The 20,702-nt window shown below is 39.3% G+C and overlaps 1 protein-coding gene across 3 annotated transcripts in view; it reads left to right on the top strand.

Moving 5' to 3' along the window:
- Positions 1–20,702, top strand: part of ARID5B (AT-rich interaction domain 5B) — a 179,619-nt gene that overhangs the window by 150,905 nt on the left and 8,012 nt on the right. For all 3 annotated transcript variants that reach the window (XM_081268668.1, XM_081268669.1, XM_081268670.1), the window contains 2 exons: positions 3,504–3,601; positions 18,921–19,119. In XM_081268668.1, the coding sequence (XP_081124794.1) occupies positions 3,504–3,601; positions 18,921–19,119 (297 nt within the window). The remainder of the gene's footprint in view (positions 1–3,503; positions 3,602–18,920; positions 19,120–20,702) is intronic.

Raw genomic sequence — 20,702 nt, forward strand, 5'->3', positions numbered from 1 at the left:
GATGAATTTGGCCATTTTCTTTTGGAAATCAAAAGCTAGACATTCTCTTAAGAACTTAATATAATAAAAGATCAGATTGAAACATAAAATAACCAGGAGGCCTGAAGTTTGGTGAGAGAATTGATCAAACTAGCCTCGATCAGATTTCCCAGCTGGCTGGGGTTGGGGGCTAGATAGCAAGAGACAGACATTGGTTTTACCCCAGGCGGGTTTTTAAAGCTAATGCACCCCCAGAGAAGACATTGGACAACAGAATAAAAACCCCAAGCAAATTCATAATTAGGGTCGATGGCAGATTTATGGGAGGTTAAGGGATGGGTCGGGAGAGTCTCCTGCCCTTTCCCCTCTCCTTATTGTTTTTTTAAATTCCTGGTGGGTTCGGACAGTGGAAGGAGTTTAGACATTTCTTACTTTAGAGACCATGGTCATTGCTTGAATAGAGAGTACACTGGGAGACACAAAAAGGAAAAAAAAAAAAAAAAAAAAGATCGGTGTGCTCAAGAGAACTGTGTGCTTAAAAAGCATTTAGCTGTTGGGAAGGGCACATTTTATGACTTTGCTGTGGAAAGGAAATATCTCAAAATGGTCTGATTCACGCAGGCTGTCCACTGGAATTCAGTGAGCAGAAAGACCACTTTCTCCAAGATTTAGCCCTGTCTTCACTCCAGATGAAGCCTCCCTCCTAAAAACTGTATCGAAACACCAGAACCTGTTAGCCAGGGGGCTAACATAGACCCCGAGCTGGCTGAACATGGCTTATTAACACACAGTGCCGCTTCAAGCTGCCATGTTTTCAAACCTAGCGTGAGGTCTCCTTCTCTCCCTTTCGATAATTCTTTATATGTTCTTAAAGCAGGCTTGTCATTTTCATGATAGCAAGAGTCTGGTAGGGTAATTCCTTGTCTAAATGGTATATTGTGGGAGGGAGACAAGGCCAGTGTGCATGCATTCAATGTCCCTATTAGCAGTGGGTTGGTTCTCTTGTTTGTCATCTTTTTCACGACCTGTGTTATTTTGTTTGTATATTCCTTAGTTTGTGTTTTGGTATCCCCAACTAGAATGTAGTCACCTCCAGTGTCGGGTCTGTTTTTCATTATTGCACCCAACTACTAACATAAGACCTAAAAAATGGAAGATATTTGGTAAATTGTTGGTGAATGAATGAATGGGCAAGTGGAAAGATTCTCATATCATTGGAACTTCTCTGGGTCTCAGTGATCATAATACAGACCCTCTTATCCTAACTGGAGACATAATTAGTCACAGTAGAAGGAACCATAGTTTGTCTTCATAGTTGACAGTGCACCTTTTGACTCATGCTGACCTGTTAGCGGTATTTCCCCACAGAGGAAAACCAAAAGCTCTAAATGTTGAGAACCGATAGTAAAAGTTGTGTTTTCCTTAGTCATCTGCTGCATTTTATGGAAAAGGCCCCAGAGTCCTGCGTTACCACATTACCACAAGAGTGGGCTGTTCATCAGGTCATTCTGGTGAGGCTTCTTTGATGTTTTAGAAATAAATTTGAGTCTTCTCTAGGGACTATGAGACAACCAACCATATGAGTCTAGATTTTGCCACTATGCTGCTGTGTGTCCTTGGGCAAGTTATGCAAGCCCTGAGTCTCATCTTCTTTATCTGTGAAGGAGATTCCAACAACCTATCTCATAGGCTAAGAGAAGATTAAATGATAGAAAGCAAGAATCTTTTACACCATATAAAATGCTGTACATAAGAAATATAAGAATGAAGTGAAGGTTTCTTCTCAGGTGATTGCAGGGACACAGACACACCTAGGTTGCTCTCTGGCCCTGCTGTGCTTTCCTGGCCCTCGTACCTCTTGTGAGGGATGAGATGCTGGAGGTGTATTTCAAGGGATCCCAGTATTATAAGGGCTTTGAGGGATAGTGTAAACACCTGGGAGGAGATCATCTTCTTCCTTGATAGATGGCTCTAGAATAGATCAGCCCAAGATTGTATCATTGAAAGATTGGAGGGAGATTATAATTCAGTATATAATGATTTTCAAAATATATATATTAGGTGTTTTAAAGAGGGTTTTGAAAACAATTAACTAAACCATAATATGGAGGATTTTATTTTTAGTTGTCTGTGCTAATAGATGTAAGATATGGTTCTGTTTAATGAGAACAGTTGGAACACATTGGTTTGAGAATGCTTTCTGGGAAATTGAAGAATGAAAAACTAACCTTGTCTTTGAGATCCTGCTTGGATCTGTTGAGAAGAGATTATGGAAATGAAAGGGTTCTTTTTTATTTGAAATGGAAAAGGTACTATTTACCCTGTAACATCTCCCCCACTCTTCTCCTTCAACTGCAATTACAGAGTCCCAGTTGCAAATTGAGATCCCCCCAGCCCCACTGCTGCCTTTTGCCCCTTGGTGAACTCTGCTGGTGCTGAGAACTCCTTGGGTATTTAAAAAAAAAAAAAAAAAAAACTCCTGCCCTGATTGTACTAAATGCCACTGGCACCTTTGCATCTGTCCCCTGCATATTCCAGTAGCACAGTTTTCCTGTAACCCTGTTTTGAAATGTTCACTAGGACCTAAAAACTTGCCCTGTCTTCCTAGTTTCAAGGAAACACTAGACTTGCTTGGATGTAGTAAGTGACATGGTTTCCCCAAAATAATCATTTGCCAGATCTTGCATCTGTTATTTTGTTAAAATCTTAATTTATGTACAAAAGTAAAATTCAAAAAAAAAAAAAAAAACACAAGACCACAGTGTGTAGTTCAGTATATCAGTATATTTCAAGCTGTTTTATTCACCCAACTCAATAATACACATAGTGAGCATTCTAACTTTGGAATATGTTAGTTTACATAGGATTTGATCAATATCCCATACTCCTGACCTAAGTGAATAAAAATAAACAGCTTGTGACATATACAGTTTCAGATTTTGGTTTTGTTTTGTTGGTTAGAAGAGCTGGCATAAAAATATAGCCTGAGATGACTGTAAATTCCTCAACCATATTGATCATTTTATTTAATCTATGTAGTCATTTTATTTATATTTTAAAGTAGGTAGCATATCACATGGTTCAAAAATCAGAAGATACAAAAGCATGTTTAGTAAAAAAATCCTTTCTTTTTTTAACCTGTGAACCTGGCCACCCGCCTTCACCAGCCTTAGGCAACCAGTATTAATTTTGATTCATTTAGGCTGATGAACTAAGATAAAGTTTAGTGGAAATGTGACTTTATTTTGATGATTTGTCACAGGAGGGGAACAAGCAACTACATGCATAGCCAGGGAGATGTCTTAGATGAAAACGCACGTGGGTGACAGAAATATAGAGCCATTTTTATTGTAAAGTAAGATCTTGCTATAAAACCACAAGTCTCCCCATATATTCACTTGGACTTCTCTGTTTCTGGGTTTCCAGAACAGTCTGTTCTATTCTGACTGTTACATATGTATTGAAGCCTGGCACTGTGACTCGCCGATGGTGCTAGATTGAATCTCTCATTGCCATTTTTTCAGATAACAGCCCGCCGTCAGTGGAAACATATTTATGATGAATTAGGTGGTAATCCTGGGAGTACCAGCGCCGCCACTTGCACCCGCAGACATTATGAAAGGTAAGGAGCCATTTCTTGGAAAGTCTTTGCGAAATTAAAAGTGTGTTCATTGGAAGAAGCTCTGGTCAAAGATAAGACGGAGGAAGTCTAAAGGACCTTTTAGGAAACCGTAAATATCCCTATGGCCTTTTCTTTGCATCTTGCCCTGTGATTTTTAGAGAACATGGCTTTCTCTGGAGTTAAAATTAGATATTCTTTTAGTTTGGTTTTGTCCTGTGACTACCTGTCTGGCAATGCCTTCTTCTTTCTTTATAAGCATAGATTACTCAAGATGTTTCCGTGGGGTCATTTATCATGAAATATTTGCACTTCTGGGGAAAAAAAAAATCTGCAATGTTACAATGATGTTGCTATGTAACTAAATTAACATTAAAAAGTAAGTGTTCTTAGGATAACTGCACTGGTCTCAGAGAAAGTCTGTTGTTTTTTCCCATCTTAGTATTTTTTTTTTCTTCTATGGCTTTGTCTTTATCCCAAGAAATCTTCTTGCCAAACTCCATGCAACTTAGTTTTCTAACAATTTCTGCCTGTTTCAGAAGGGTGGTGATAATGCAACCAGGAAGCAATGCAGGAGTTAGTAGCCTCCTGTAGGTTGTGTCTGCAAGAGTCTTTCCCCTTTGTGTTAGAACTGGGTTACCTACAATGTTGATGGCGGGTTTGCAAATTTGTGCATTATCCTGTTCTGTGCTTCAAGCTCCATTGATTTATTTTGTACCAACTTTCTTAAAATTGGCACTTCCCAGAAGAAGTGCATTGATGGAGTGAACAACCTGCTTTCAAATTTAGACCTTGGGAGATCAAGTAGATGTGTGTGTGTGTGTGTGTGTGTGTGTGTGTGTGTGTGTGTGTTTTAATAGTGGCTATGCGTGCAATCTTAATCTGAATAAACAGACCAGTTCACTTGCTATTTTGAAAGATAAAGCAGCTACTAAATTTACTGGATGTTCTTCTTAGAGTTGGTTACAATTCCCGCTTCAGTCCAGTTTGAATAGAATATCAGTGATATTCACTTTTGGATTATATATGGGCATTCTCAGGTGATGGCCATTTAACACACCAGTTCTTAGTCATGTTTCCTTTAAGTTCAGTTGTACTTTCATCTGTACTGAATTTATCCTAGAGCCTCTTTTAGTATGGCCATTCAACAAAAGTTAGAATGCTTTTGTAGGAATAATCAAAGTAAATTGAGTTGGGTTTAGTACCTCATGAAAATTTTCCACAAAGTATTTCCAAGAGCTTGCCTTGGCAATGTTAGACTCCAGAAGAATTTTTAAAAATTGACAGTAGACTTTCAAATGGCTGCTCTTCATAGTGTTGTTTTTCAATATAATGCATCGATTTAAAAAATATATTATTTTTCTCAGTATTTAATACAAAAGCCCTGCACATCCTCATTGTACATAAAAGGTACACCTCTAATGCACCATATCTCCTCAGGTGTCTGTTCTATAAATAACATCCAAGGATACCATAGTCTACTTGGTTTTTGACTTGTGAATCAAGGTTTTAATTATATCATTTTTGTTAGAAATATTGTCTCTGCTTTCAAATAGCTTCACTTCTGAGAGTGAATGTCCCTTTCCTTCATGTGCAAATGTCCCTAACACCTGAACCATTAAACTTAAAGGACCAAATAACAAATGAAATTAGAAAAAGCTGTGAGCTAGCTCAGTGTAGTTGAAGAGTGCACACACTAATCCAATGAATTACAAAACATCACATGGTCGGAAAATAAGTACATAATGTTTGGGATAGAGAGAAGGATTGAATCCAATAGTGGTGTGTGTGTGTGTATGTGTGTGTGTGTGTGTGTAATTCACTTGAGAAATTATGTCTAAAAATAACACCAGTCTTAAATGAAATGCCAAGATATTTTCTTTTGAAGGTGATGCACTTTGATTCATGATTTACCTCTTCTTGAAGTAGCAGATTTCCCAAAACCTTCAATCAGTCAAATTGGAAAATTCTAGTAGACATACCACAAACTCCAACCCTTACCAAACATTATCAGGGTTTAAAAAAAAGTTCTTTTCATTATTCTTGGGGTCAGACTGGATAATTCATAAAGGTTTGTTTCCCTCTGGATTAAAGTTTTTGAAGAGCCACGTTATTTTTCCAAATCTAGAATTTGTGTGATCAGTGTATCAGTCAGGGTGCAGGAAGAAAAATGGAAACCACTCTAGACTTTCAATAAGGAGAACTTACCATATGGAATTTCTTAAGCTGGTGTTGATGTGAAACACTGTTGGTATGGTGCTAATATGAAAAGCAAGCAAAAAAGAAAGAAAGGGGTCCCTTATCCCTTCCTCATGTATCCCAGAGCCCCCTATTTGCAGAACTATCACAGGAAGACAGCTGACAAAAGGGAGATGGCAAATATAACCTAGTAGCGTACAGCACGGTGAACTTATAGTTGAGAGACAATAATCCAGTTGTCAAGTTGAAACCTCAACAGGGACAGCTCTGCACAGCTCATCAGGCAATTAGCAAGCTCTTAGTGTTTTTTTCTACGTTTCTTTTGTGATCTTGTAATCAGATGCAAGGGGTGCCATAAATAATTACTAATTAATAATAGCCAACCGCCAATATTTGAAGATCATTGGTTTATTTTTCAAAAATTCAGACTGCGTTTGCAGTACCATGCTCATTCTTGAACCAATCACCATCTTTAAGCAATCACCCATAATCCTACATGTTGTGGTGGGGCTAAGAAGCTGGGGCATCTTCTATTTATTTTATTCTACCAGAGAAAGGCAGAGGAGACTCAGATCTGTGCAGAGACAGATCCAAGAAGTGACTATACTCATGGCAAACGCTGCATGATGAGGGTGGATTTCATCATTCTTGCTAGTCACAGGCTGCACAAACACAGATGAAACAGGGATGACTAGATTGGTGAAGGGCCACTGTTTTTATGAAGGCTCCTTGAGAAGGGTCGGGACTTTGCAGGCACATGTCTAATCTGGAGATGCCCTTTGAAATTCTTACAGCCTTCCAAAACCATTTCAGAATGATTGGAATCCCTACCTGCTGGTTTCTCCTTCTTTTCCTTCCTATTATGGAGACTTGCTCCTTTACCTAGTCCCCTCCCACCAGCTTTGCTTTCCTAGAAGATGAGAAAGGGGCGAGTGATCTACTATGCGTTATCCACTGATGTATTTTTCATGCAGTGTGGTTCATGATTCCAGTAAATGTTTTCATTTTACTACAAGAAAAAAGTAGCCAGTTCCTCAGTAAATGTTACTTGTATATTAGTTGGGCACTTTTGGTTTATTAATGAGTGTAATAATGAAAGTGCGGGCTGTTGAAAAGAATCAATGGGTGTTTTTATTTAAGGCACAGCAGAAATGGTACAATGCCTGTGAATGCATCATTGTCGCTGAAGGTCCGACTCGTCCAAACTTGCCTCTGATTGGTTTAAATCAAATAGGTCCAAGCACTTCATAAAAATGTCTTTGTCAGCCTGGTTTTGCTTCCAAACCTATTCATCTCTGTCAGTTTTTAATATTAGTACCAGGCTCCTGGCCATAGTCCATTAGTACTGTACTTAATTGCTCATGTTACAGATGATTACCAATATAAAAAGCATTAATGTGTTCCCATCGAAAGGCTGTTGCTATGTAGATGTCTCAAACTCAGCAAAGCTTATGAAATGTGGTTATTCTGGACATTTCTTGCTCAGGATTTATAGATAAAGTTACTATAGATTATAGCGCAAAGAAAAATGCCCACATCCTCCTAGGCGCACAGATCCCTTCTAAGTGGAACATTTTCTTTTTGTCCAACTCTTTACCTAAGACGTCCCGAATCATTTTATCAGTAAAGGAAACCAAAAGGAAAATGGCTACATTTATGGAATTTTAGCTTGATTTTTCTGGAATGGTAATGCACTTTAAAGGCTTTGTTTTCACATGCAGATTTCTTTCTTTCTCTCCCTCTCTCTTTTTCTTTTAAATGTTTTTGAAGCACAAGCAGGGGGAAAAAATCTTTACACAGAATACCAGATTACTGGTTTTAATTTTCCTGAATAAATTACATGGTCTGTTTCTGTACAGCACATGAAGTAGTTATTAGGGATTTTAAAAGGAGCATTAAGGCAAAAGTACTCTGTGATGTGCTTTTCTGAGTATTTAGAAAATCAAAATCATAAACAAATGTATTTGTTTGTGAGGGAAATGAGCAATTACGCTTCATCTTCTTGCATACGTAATGCCCAATTTCAAATTCTAACCTTCTGCTTTTCCCATAAGCATTTCTTGGACAAGACTGTCACTCTGCATGGCTGACGCAGCTTCCTTCTTAGTGTCTTGGGGTGAGTTGTGCCATAGCCAGATGCACTTGGGCAGAAACCAAGTGACAGACAGCTGGAGGGTCTGCCTTGTTTTTGCTAAAGGTGGTAGGCAGGGTAGGGGAGGCTTCATGCTCTGAGTAAGATGAGCATGTGCTTTAGAATAAAGACCAAAAATCTGTCAGTTTCTAAGGAACTCAGCTAATCATGTCATGGCAGCAGGCCAAAGGAAGTCAAGGTGAGTTACAGTTCCGTTCATGTTCAAGACACAATTTCATGAGTTCTTGCTCATTTTGACATCCTTGAAGCTAATAAATACACAATTGAGAAAGTCCCAGTCAGGACCTCAGAATTTTACATTTGAAAGTTCCCTTAGTACCCACCCTGCTAAGACCACTGCTACTAAAATGAGGTTTTCTAGCCCATCCATGAATTGCTTGCTACTAGTCCATAAAGAAAATAGTAAGCACAACTGCAAATAAGCTTTGATAACACTTTTCCTGAAATTTGCCAGAATAATTTTATGTCTGTTGAAAGTAATTAAAAACCGGGGCTTGTGTTTTGTGTGGCTTTATTTTGGGAGCGATGGCTATTGGGGATTGAACTTGGGGGCACTCAGACACTGAGCTACATCCCCAAGCCCTACTTTGTATTTTATTTAGAGACATGGTCTCACTGAATTGCTTAGTGCCTCACTTTTGCTGAGGCTGGCTTTGAACTTGTGATCCTCCTGTCTCAGCCTCCCGAGCCTCGAGTGTCTCATTTTAAATTTCATTCTTCTAGTAACTCATTTTTATGGTATTTTTTAAAATATCAGATGGGAAATCTAGAAGATCATTCTTCTCTGATCATTGGAGAAGCACTGTTCCACGCCATGGTCACAAACTCAGATGCTTACCAGGGCAAAGGACATAGATGTGAGCAGAGGCAAGGTAGAATAGCAGAAGATTATTTGAAAGAAAAGCACCTTCACAGCCTGGGCCAGAGAGGCCCAGTGGGAGAAGCCAACACCATTGCCATAGTCAGATGTAATCTCTGTGCTTCCTGACCGTCCATCTTTTCAAGATCATTTGTAGGTGAAATCATGTGACTTTACAAATATTGGCTCCAGTATTCCTGAATTTTTTTTTTTTATATAAAATAAACCAACCATTCCCTTGGGCAGAATATAGTCCACAGTTTGCTAAGCTGCATAGGAATGAACTGTGCTTGGCCCTAGGCTCTGCAGACTCTGCTAAGCACCTGCAGTGGGAGACTGAGGAGGAAGTGGCACAGTGGAAGGTGCTTTGTTTCCACTCTTCCACACACGGAGCCTGCTGTGGCTTCCCATTGACCCTGCCTTGCCTTTTGGGGCCAATCTGTTGTGTGCTCCCTTTTCTCAGTGATGGGCTTCCAGACGCTTGGCAAAGCCCTCTTCTCATTCCAAGTGTTCTTATTCCATTCAGTCAAGTCTCAGAGCACAATTTATGGTACTTCCCCAGCTTGGCTTGCTCTCATATAGATGGCTCCAATTTGTGTCACTCAGAATACCCCAAGCTACTCCAGATGTGACGTAATACTTCTTGGGATGGGAGCTGTATCAGTGTATCAGCAAAGCCTAAGATTGGATTTGAAATTGGTTAAGAAGCCTCTCCTTTTGGCCTCCTCTTTCTTTTTCTTGAGTAGGATGGATTTTTCCATTTGTTTAACTGCCATTTTTTTTCCTTTGCTACTGTCCTCAAGAGCCAATTGGTGTTTTTTGAACATCAACCATATGAAAAGCAGAGTCAGGGATAATGAGAATATAAGAACCAGAGAGTTGAGAATGGAACTGGCAAACAATGAGGAGATGCCCATGCTACCGCACTCATGGCAGAGATTGGTAAGGGAACATGATGTTGCTTCCCATAAGCCCAGGTTCAGCCTTAGCATCCTCAATATGGCACTCCCAGCTATCCCCACTGCCAGATCATTAGAATTCGAAGTTACTGTGACTCCTGATTTTTCTAACTTATCACAAGATCTGACTTATAGACCATATATGCATCCAAGAGTTAAATATTTAAGGTCTAAAAAACCAGTTACATAATGGATACAAATAACAGGTTCAATAGAGATCCAGGAAGGAAGAAAGAATTTACAACTGAAATAAGAAAAGTCTTCCTGGAGGATCTATAATCTGAACTGGATCTTAAAAAGATAGAATGAGAAAATAGGATAGATCATCACAGGTTGCCTAAAATAACTCAGTTGCAGATTTCAAGGACCATAAAGAAGCAGCTGGGAAGGGCCTTCCTTGAAATTTCTCTAATGCACCCAGTGAAGCATCATGAACAAACACATCAGGAGAGAGGGACTGAATGAACTAAATTAAATCTAAACCAAAAGGGAGGTTCCCACTAGAAAATATTTGTAAATAGGTAGGAAATGTGGTAGTGGGAGGGGCACTCAGGAGATTTCTAAGTCTTGAACTTCTAAAGGCAGGCAGTGTGGTTATCTTCTTGATGTTGTTAACTCTCTTGTCTATGGCCTTGTATACCTCCTTCCCAACTGTCTTGTTGAGGGAAGTCCTAGCCAGTGGCCTCTCTCTTGTTCCTCTTCTGCAACACCATCAGGTGCTCCGTTCCTTTTCCTTGAACCAGTAGAAAACCTGCTGGCCCTTATCAATAGACAGCCTCCCAGGAAGTCAGATTGAAGTGGCTCAGAGTTAGGTGGCCCCAGGCTGTGCAGCTGTTGTCTATACCCCAACAAGCTGCTTCTCACAGGGGACCTGAACCAGATCAACATACCCTCCACTGAGTAGCATTTTCTTATCATCTGTAAAGAATTTCTCCCCAAAGGATAGTCAGGTAATTTCATACAGAAGAGCCTCACACTCCATATCACTCAGCATGCCTAAAATGCTCTGATAACTTTCCAATGCCTGGATATTTCAAGAAACTTTGAAAAAGAAAAAACCCCAGCCAGACCCTGGAGTAGAAAAACTGGTTTCTGTTTAAAAAAAAAATAAACAACAGCCTTTGGAAAAAAAAAAAAAATTCTCTATTTAAAAATTCTTAAAATTCGCCTCTAAATGCGAGTTGTAATTAATAGAAGTTGGAGTTTACACTGTTGAGTGTAAAAACACCCTCAGGCACAAACTAATCAAGTGTGTATGTCATGCTGTAAAACTGCAGCAAGTTTCTTTGTTTGACCTAAAAAAAAAAAAAAATCTTGCCAAACAGCAGTTTTTTCTTTGTCAGGCTCCTTTATTGTCTCATTTTTGTTTTCAACCTACCTCCCTGCTGCCTTTGGACCTAACTATAGTACTTAAGAAACTTTTCAGGTCCTATGTTTTATTGATAGTTTTCATCAAGCATGAATTTAAATTTGAGAATAGATTAGGTGTCTTAGCCCCTTTTCTTTTTGATAAATAACAAGAGGTTTCTACTTATGATTTTCTGTCCTCGGGGCTTTATCATTAAGATTAAATAACTGTACTCTCAAGCATGCCACTGCACAAACATCTTTTCAATTATGTGAGTAACAGATGCCTTCACAAAGGAACTATTGAAAATTCAGAAAGCATGTTTCCAAAAAAAAAAAAGGGGGGGGGGAGTATCAGATGACAGAAGAATGTAATTGTTTACCATTAAAATATATCTTTAACTCATCCACTGAAAACCTCTTGGAACATTTTGTTTTTGTACAAGTTATTACAAAGTTTGGCCAAAATCCTAAGTGTTGTGGGGAATTGGTGAACATTTCAGAAGCTCTGGAACCAGTGGTTTCTGACATGCCTTGGGACTTAAATGTAGTCATCGATTGCCTATTTTTACACATGGACACTGCCTGCCTTTATTTGTGGGATACGCTTGACATTGAAAATATGATAGTTATGTTTATTTATTATTCTTAAAATACTGTTCATCTGCCCTTGGAAAGGATCCATGCAACTCCGTTCTGCATTAGTCATTGTTTTCTCATTGAGAAGAGTAATTGCTGCCATCTTGGCTAGCTGGCACCGTGGAGGGCTGCGTGCTGTTTATGGTCCATGTTCTCTGTTGTAATCATGAATTTTAATCTCTGGGCCATAAAGTCAGCTTCTTTAAGCCCACCCCAGCTTTCTTCAATGTGGCCTTCATTTGAAAGGCAGAGGGGCAGAGATAACATGCATCTAGGTACCCTTAGAAGTGGCAAAGGAGGCCTCAGTGAAACAAATCTCCTGAAGAGCTCTACTGGGGAGATCTTGGGAAACTCAGACATGGTAAGATTGAGTCCTAGAGGCCAGAATTCGTGGAGCATATGATTCTTGAGTTTCTCTTACTCAGTATTAAATATGGACCTGATCCAACTAGGTAGTATCTCTTTAGGAGTTATTGTGATACATTATTAGAGACATAGTGTGCCCAGTGCTCTAGCCATGTGCTACTTCTGATGTAGTAGGTTGGCCTTTTGTGGAATGGCTACACATGTATTCTGTAGGTCTCTTGCCTCTGAGAAAAAGGAATTGCTTGCTTTCTTAGGCAATCTTTAGGAACTTGGGATTCATTTAACTTGTGCATGGATCATTTAGTACCTCCTGTATGTTATGTTGAAACTTCTCAGGCAATGTATGAACATGCACATCTCCACTGCTGAGATGAATGCACTAACAGAGGCAGGCAGATCTGTGCTTGGAAAAATCTTGGAGACTTAAGGGCTGTGTGCCATTGTCTCTGCACTTCACCATTTAGTTTCTGAACCTCAGTTTTGTCACCCATACAATGAAGATAACATACCTGAGGTTATCTCTTTTTGTAAGCATTAATATTAAAGACACACAAAGTGCCTGGTATTAATAGGAACTTAATATATGGTGAGTGCTATTAATAGTATAATGCCAATTAGTATAGAAGAATAACCTGAGGTTTCTCTCTCTACCCTTCCACCTTGCCTCTAACCTACTCCCCTAAAGTCATTCCAGTTCATAATTCCAGTTCAGGAGAATGCTCAGCCTTGAGCTCTCTCTCCCACGCTGACACACCTTGATAGGAGGCAAGCCACAATATTTCTGGGTCCTAGCATCATGTACCTTTCACTCTTCTCTTCACTTAGGGTCATAGTCACTCTAAGACCATAAAGAGAGTGTCAAAATTTTTAACAGTGAGCTTAAGAAAAAACTCATCACTTCCAGGGGAAAGTGGAGAGTATTAAAACCTTCCAAAAGTTTTCTTGTTCAATTTCTGCCATAGAGTAGGTAATGAAGCCCCTGGTGAACAGATTATTTTCCCAGGGAAGAGAGTTTTTCTGACAAGTGGCCATGTTTTATTCTTAGTGATAATGGACCCCATACCTTTTTGGTGTCTTAGCATAGAATACAAATGATACCATTTATACTTACTTCATTTTTAAAAAGCACAGTAAGATTTGCTCTTGGTAGCTTTTGGGCAAGCTAAGTCCTTCCCACAGAATCCATGTTACATTCTCCCACCATTTTCTTGGCTCAGGTGCGTCCTGACATAGGCTCATTCTTGGCATCCTGCCTGTCAAGATGGCTTCTCATTCCATGGTTTGATGTGCAAAGCTTTCAGTTCACATTCTTGTCTATCGAAAGGTGCAACTGGAGGCCTCTTTCATAGCTCTCTTGATTTCTGATATTGCATTCCTTACACACCACACATAATTTTTATCTTCTCCACCAAAATTCACACCATAAAATAGAGATCTTTATCAGGAGCCCCCACCTTTCTTCAATGGAGCTTACCTTATCAAAAACAGGAACAAAGTGGCACAATTGCTATTGTGTTCCCCTCCATTAGTGTTGTGCCCGCTGAGAAAACATTCTTATTCCTGTGGATATCTACGTAGCTCATTTATGTATGTTGGGCTCCCTACTCCCCAAATGTTCTGCCATTTTTATAGTCATGGTCTAGCACCTTGAGAGGTGATAGCTATGCTCTTTGGAACCTTAACAAGTGCATGTACTTCATCTTCAGAAAGGAAAAATATACCTTCTATTGGCTCCATATTTGGTGAAAAATTGCTTCCCTCAGTTCACTGTGAAGTTATATTTTCAATTTCTGGCTGCGAAGGGAAACGTCTGGCCAAGACTTAGAATTTATCAACCCTGAAATCAACTCAGAGGTGTAATGAGTCCATTTGGGATCAGATCAGGTCCGAAGCCCCAGTGGAACCAATATGTCATTTCTTTTCTACTGCCACACACACAAAAAAAACACCTAATAATATAAGAATAGTAGTAACATTTTTGACCTGACATGCACACCAACTACATTTCCTTCTACCTCTTAAATATTCTGCTCCAAGAATACTAGCAAATATCTAGACCTAGAATTTTTCATTGATTTAATATCATGAAAGTGCCTATGAAGTAATGGGTGAGTTGAGATTCAAATACAACCCTCAAGATTTCCTACTTCTTTTCCCCCACTCTCTGAATTGAATCAGTTCCAGACATTATTATAATATCATTTTTCAGAGCTCTATAAATAGATGGATTCTCATTTCTTCTCTTAAGCACTGTTTGCTAAATGTTTTGGCCCAAAAGTTCAGTCATTCCATGCAAGCATTAATCAATACGGGAGACATTAGTGGTTACTCGTTCAGATGAGATTTGACATTATTTTTCCTCTGTTTGTGGGGAGGGGAGAGGAATGTTGCCTAATAAAGATGAAGGGTCTTTTCTTCTTTTGTATGAAATGCAAATGATGAGGACATGTGTGATATACATTTCTCTAATGTCAGGCTGCTACTTTTTGTTGAGAAAGAGAGGCAAGGCCCTGGAGGATTTTAGACTTTGTAAATATAAAATTATCTGCCTTGGTGTTTAAAAAAATAATAAAAGGGAGAAGGAGTTGGCAGGTTGCCAGATTACTTACATTACAGTAATAGATTTGCTGACCCCTGACTTCTGCTGTAGAGAAATGTATTGAATTTTTTATAATATCAGATGAGGCAAATCTAAAACCCTAGTATACCGAGCACCATTATTTAACTTGAGATTTAGCAAAGCTGAAATCTTTTCAAACCAGCAATTTCTTGTATGATGATAATTTACTGGCTCAGACACTAATAAATCAAGGTTATAATGCCATTGATTTGTTAATTTTAACTTGGGTTGATTTTAAGTCTTCTTTATTTAAAATAAAAAAGAAGAGGAGGAGAAAGAATGAGAAGGAGAAAAAAAAATCTTGCTTTTCACAGTGACTGAATTTAATAAGAATCTCTGTGATAGCAAAAGGCTCCCCTACTGTTTCTGCTTTGGGGTAGAAAATGTTATTCTTGTATTATTCCTAGGGAAAAATAAAATCTCATGCTGCTACAAATCTTATGCCTATGAAAAGATGTTATTTTTTAATACATGATGGCTTACCTATTTCAGATCCATTAATGGCATCATAAATAAGCATTTTACTAATCTGAAATGTGAAATCTGGATAAAAATAAAGACCCATTTATGTGCCCAGCTTTCAATCCCCAGACTAGATGGAGGGGGGTGTTTCTGATTTACTAATGAGTATATTACTTCTCTTCCCCATTACTGACACCCACCTAAAATCCAGCCCCCGTTTTTAAGAGATGCAGCCCATTGAAAATATTTCTCCTGTATAATGAATTCTTGGGGACTGGGTGCATTTTTGCTTTTATCTGCACAGTTTAGAAACTGATTAAATCTTTGTTGTACTACAAATATTTGAGGAATAATAATCTTCAAGGCACAGGCAGGTTGCATTATGCTGAATTCTTTATATAATACAAACCTACGCAGCTTCCTGCATTGGGCAATGTTGACCTTATATTGGCAAACCTGTTTTTAATACTACCCCATGTACGTTGAACGTTTAAATGTTCAGAAACCTATAATAGCTTTCGTCCTCTTGTACTGTAAAAACTTCTAATAATCAAATGATAAGATCATATCCTGTGGGGTAATTGTGTTGTACCATGACAGGATAACTGAAAAAACATTCAGTGAAAATCGTACCAAACGGAAATCACTCTATGAAGCAGCGATTGTTTCTGTGCTATGGGAGAACATGCCCTGCTCTTCAGAGCTTAGCTAGTCATATTTTTACTTGTTTCCTTTTAACTGCTGCCTTTCTTGTTTTATTCTGGGAGCCTTTTTACCCCCCACCTCCCCACCACTATAATTATCTTTCAGTGATTTAGAAGGGGAAAAAAAATTCAATTGACCTTTGTGTGTACACACACACACACACACACACACACACACACACACACTTTCCTTTGGAAGCCTTGAACAGGCAGAGCTTGTGTTTGGATTCAGTTTTACCTTAGTCATGCCTCTTTCCAGATACAAGAAACATTTAATTCCAGATTTCCTGCTTCTGGCTTTAGGCCTTTGACCAGCAAAGTGAAATGTATTTTTTACTGCTGTCGAACCGCCAGCTGCTGAGTTGAGTGAAGGGGAGAGGGGGAAAAAAAAAAGAAGACAGGAAAAAAAAAAGAAAAAAGAAATGAAATGAAAATGTTGCCCTGCTTCATGAACTTGCAAAATTGTAAAAGGAAATTAAAGTCTCCTTAGCACCCATCTAGAGAGCTGAGTTGGCCCAAGACTGTCAGAACTCAGGGCAAGGGGTCCTTTGGGACCCACTGGGTGTCTCCCCCACCCCAGGTCTCTGCTATCCCTCAACCCCCTCCCCACACTCAGAGGTAATGCTGTAATTCTTCTCAGGAAAGAGGGTCCCTCATGGTGTCACCATCTCAATTAGAGAATGAAGCTGGGGGAAGGGAAGTACCAGCAAATGGAATACCCAGGCTTCCAAGCTCCTTGCGTTCCCATGGCAACAAAACAAAAGTAAAACAAACCTATCTGTCCCCACAATAAAATATGTTTTTATTAAAATTAATTTAAAATATTTTTCCAATTTAAAATATTCAATTCATCTTGTTCCCGGACAATCCCTAACCTGCTGATACTGAAAGGGATAAAGTCCCTGGCAGAATTACTCAGATAAAAGGAATTGGGGGGGGGGGGGATGTTGAGGACTTCACAGATGAGACAGAATAAATTCAAGTATGAACAAGATTGCTTTTTTTCTCGTGTCTGCTTAGTTATGCTTTTTATTATATAAACATTAACTGTAATATTACAGTGGGAAGCAGGTATTTGGCAGCCATATATTATTTTAGTAAGTCCACATAGAGGGAGCAGTTTCCAGTTTTAGCAGCTGTAACATGTTTAAACTCAGTTTGTAATGGGATCTGAAGATAACTATTCCCCATGGGCTGTGTTGATCTTCATGGCTGGCCCACTGCCAGATGGAGGGCTCGGAGGTATTATTCACGCCTTCTTGCACATACCTTGTCCGAGCATGCTCAGTAAATGAATTTGGTTTCAGATATATTATAAATTGGGATTTGATTTTCCCACCATTTACTTGGTTTGCTTTTAAAGAATGATATATTATGTTCCCAAATGTACCCCCCCACCAGCCCTGTTAATTTCAAACCTGAACAGTTGTGTATGTTTAAGTAGCTGAGATCTAAATTATGTAGTTAGAAAGCAATTTTAGAATAGCAAACAAATATCCAAAGCAAAGAAGTTTTTGCCTGGGTGTCTTAGTGTAAAAATAATTAGGATTCCCAATATTTGAACAGATTTTGGTTGTTTATAAGCCAAGTACATTTTCTTCATTGAGTCAACTTGTCTTATTTAAAACAAATTATGTTTGCTGTATTAAAGTTCATATTTTTAAGGCTGGGTCTTGTATTAATCCCACAGTGAGTCATTAATCATACCAAATGCATTATAAAAACTTTAATCACTGAAGTTGAAACTGAGATTGTAATGCAATCCGTGCCTTTTAATTACATCAGCTCTTTTCCCGTTCAGATCAAGAGCTGCGTCGCAAAGGGAAAACAGATTAAAACCAGAGCTGTTTGATGTTTCTCTTTTTAGAGCAATTTTATGCACTTTGTTTAAAAAGTTATATAATTAAAATGCTTGAATTTTTCAGCCCTCTGATTTTTGTGGCTCGAGTGGTTGGTCTGGTTACTTCTCTCTGGGGCCCTCTTGGACTTGGCACCCTAAAACAGACCACTTCAGGTTGGCATCACCTGCCTCCCCAGAGCTGCAGGAAAAGGCTGCATCTCAGCCACACTGAGCCTGTTTGCCCTTGACCTTTTCATCCTAGGTGTCAGGTCTGCATTTTAAGGTGGATAAAAATAAGAGCTTTGGAGATAGGTATGGCCAGATTCAAATTCTAGCTCTAACAAGTGTCTTATGCAAATTATTTAGCCATTTTGGATCTCAGTTGTCTCATTTGCTTAAAAGAAGAATAGGGATGTGGGGAAGAGTATGTGAAATGATCTGTATAACGTACTTGGCACATACTAGTCCCTTCATGAGGTCAGAGGCTTTGGATATTTGAGTCACTGCTGTATCTCAGCATCTAGAGCACTGCCTGGCATAATAGGTGCTCAACGAACAGTGATGGACTGAAAAATTAACAGAAACTATCATTACTGTTGTGGTGTTATTGGCATGTAGCCAAGTGCCATGGGCTATAATGAGGATGTTGTCAACCTTGAATGTATCTGTTTGGCATCTTTGATATCTAGACTCACAAAATCCAAGGAGGATGTCTGTCTTGCAGAGGAATATTTAAATATCCAGGTAGAGACTTTCACCACTCAGCTCTGGAAGTTTCTAGAACGCATTTGGGTTGCTGGCAATAATTTAACAAGTTGTTTGTACAGTAGTCCTCTCTTATCCGTGGTGCTTTTGCTTTCTGTAGTTTCAGTTGCCCAAGGTCAACCACAGTCCAAAAATAATATTTGTCTTGACTCATTCAAGAGAGAGGGACCATATTCATATAACTTTTATTACAGTAATCATTATAATAATTGTCCTATTGTATTATTAGTTATGATGGGTAATTGCTTACTGTACCTAGTTCATAAATTAGGTTGGTTTGCTTCTGTGGGGGTTTAGACCAAGTCCTGTGCAAAGGGACTACCGTACTGAGAAAAGAAAGCAAACCCCCACAGCATAGAGACTGCTGGAGTTGGTCAGCTGATTTATCATCTCTTCTGCTCTTCTTGTAGATTAATCCTGCCATATGAAAGGTTTATTAAAGGAGAGGAAGATAAGCCCTTGCCTCCAATCAAACCTCGAAAACAGGAGAACAGTGCACAGGAAAATGAAAATAAAACAAAAGTATCAGGAGCCAAGCGCATCAAACATGAAATACCTAAGAGCAAAAAAGAAAAAGAGAATGCCCCAAAGCCCCAGGATGCAGCGGAGGTGAGTTGCTGTGCTCCACAGGAGTGAAGACAATGTCCTGACCCGACATCTTCTGGAACCCTGAATCCATAGCTGTGTTCCTGCAGAGTTCATAGCTGGACTGAGAAATCTCACACCTGAGCTTCACAGTCCCCCTCCCTGCCCACCATAGTTGTCCAGTTCTTAAAGACTCTTTTGTTTGTTGGGGAGATGAGATGCAGTGCACAGTATGGAATGAGATATGCTAAGTCGAGAATCTAGAAAGATGAGAACATCCTGTAGAAAACGGAACAAATGCTCAGACTTTGAGATGGAAGGAGTCAGGGCTGCAGCTCTTTCTGAAACCCAGGGATTCCATAGTGAAACAGTGCTTCCCCCATCTCACAGAGAGTTAATCTGGGTGGTGGGTACAGCTTTGTTTTGGGGGGGGGGTCAGTCTAAGGAGGATGGCAGTGAAATGACTGCTCTGACTCAACAGGACTCTGCTGAAACTCTAGAAGCTGTGAGTCTCCATTGTAATGGACCTCTATGCAACAGCCCTGGGTGGGGACCGATTTAGCAATATCTTAAGTACCTATTATTTATAGGGGAATTTTTGAAATGGTTCCTCTGAAACTATTATTATCTCTCATATTAACAGGTAGTTTCTTAACCTTTTAAAACAAGTCCTGGCTACCCACAGACCCCAACTGTTGCTCTTTGGTAGAAACCATTACTGTCAGCATACAGCCAGCCATGGAGGCTGGTCTGGCCTCCGTTTCAACATGAATAATAATAATAACAAAAAAATCCACTGCCCATTAAAAAACAAAACTTAGCAGCCACATTTGGAGACAGCATGTTCTAGAATTCAACCCCTGAGGGAATTTTGATGCTGATATTAAACACCCTCTAAAAATCAGGTTTATAATGAACACATAAGAGACTCCCTAATTAAACTCCAGTTTAAAACATGCTCGCTTGCTCTCTCTCTCTCTCTCTCTCTCTCTCTCTCAACCTCATAATGATATTAACTTATCCAACTGATTCCTCTGTATGAAGAAACTATTAATACCAAGAGGAGAAATTTTGGTTTTGTTCTTATTTTTTAAGTTTCATAATTATCTTAAGCTCTAGTAATTTTAAAAGGAAGGGGGAAAAAAAGATGATGCAGACTTTTAAACATCTGCAAATTTGCAACACAAATGGCCAAAAGCAAGGAAATTCCAAGTTAAGGCTTACATTCCATTCTTCCTTTATCCTGTTGGCCTGGTGATTTATTATAGGGTTTCGGATCAGTGAATTCTATTAGATACCATATGTACAGTGCTGCCAGAGCACCAGGGGACAAACTGAGGACCAAGGGGCCTGCTGACCTTTGAATGGCTCCATTTTGGGGGTGAAGTTTGAAACGGTTGGTTTGCGAGTTGTGGGAGGATCCTCAGCCCCGCTGCACTGAGCCTGTCAGCCGGGCAGATGATCATTCCCAAGAGCGCAGCCTTCTCCCTAGAGTCCAAAGAAACCCTGAAAGCTGTTAGGCTCCTTGTTTCCTACAGGCCCCACCTGTGCTCTTCAGGACTTATCTGTGTCTAGAGTGTCACAGGGTTGTCCTGTGAGGTTCTCTG

The sequence above is a fragment of the Spermophilus citellus genome, assembly GCF_964194105.1.
Source record: "Spermophilus citellus genome assembly, chromosome: 15".
In the NCBI taxonomy this organism is placed as follows: Eukaryota; Metazoa; Chordata; class Mammalia; order Rodentia; family Sciuridae; genus Spermophilus; species Spermophilus citellus.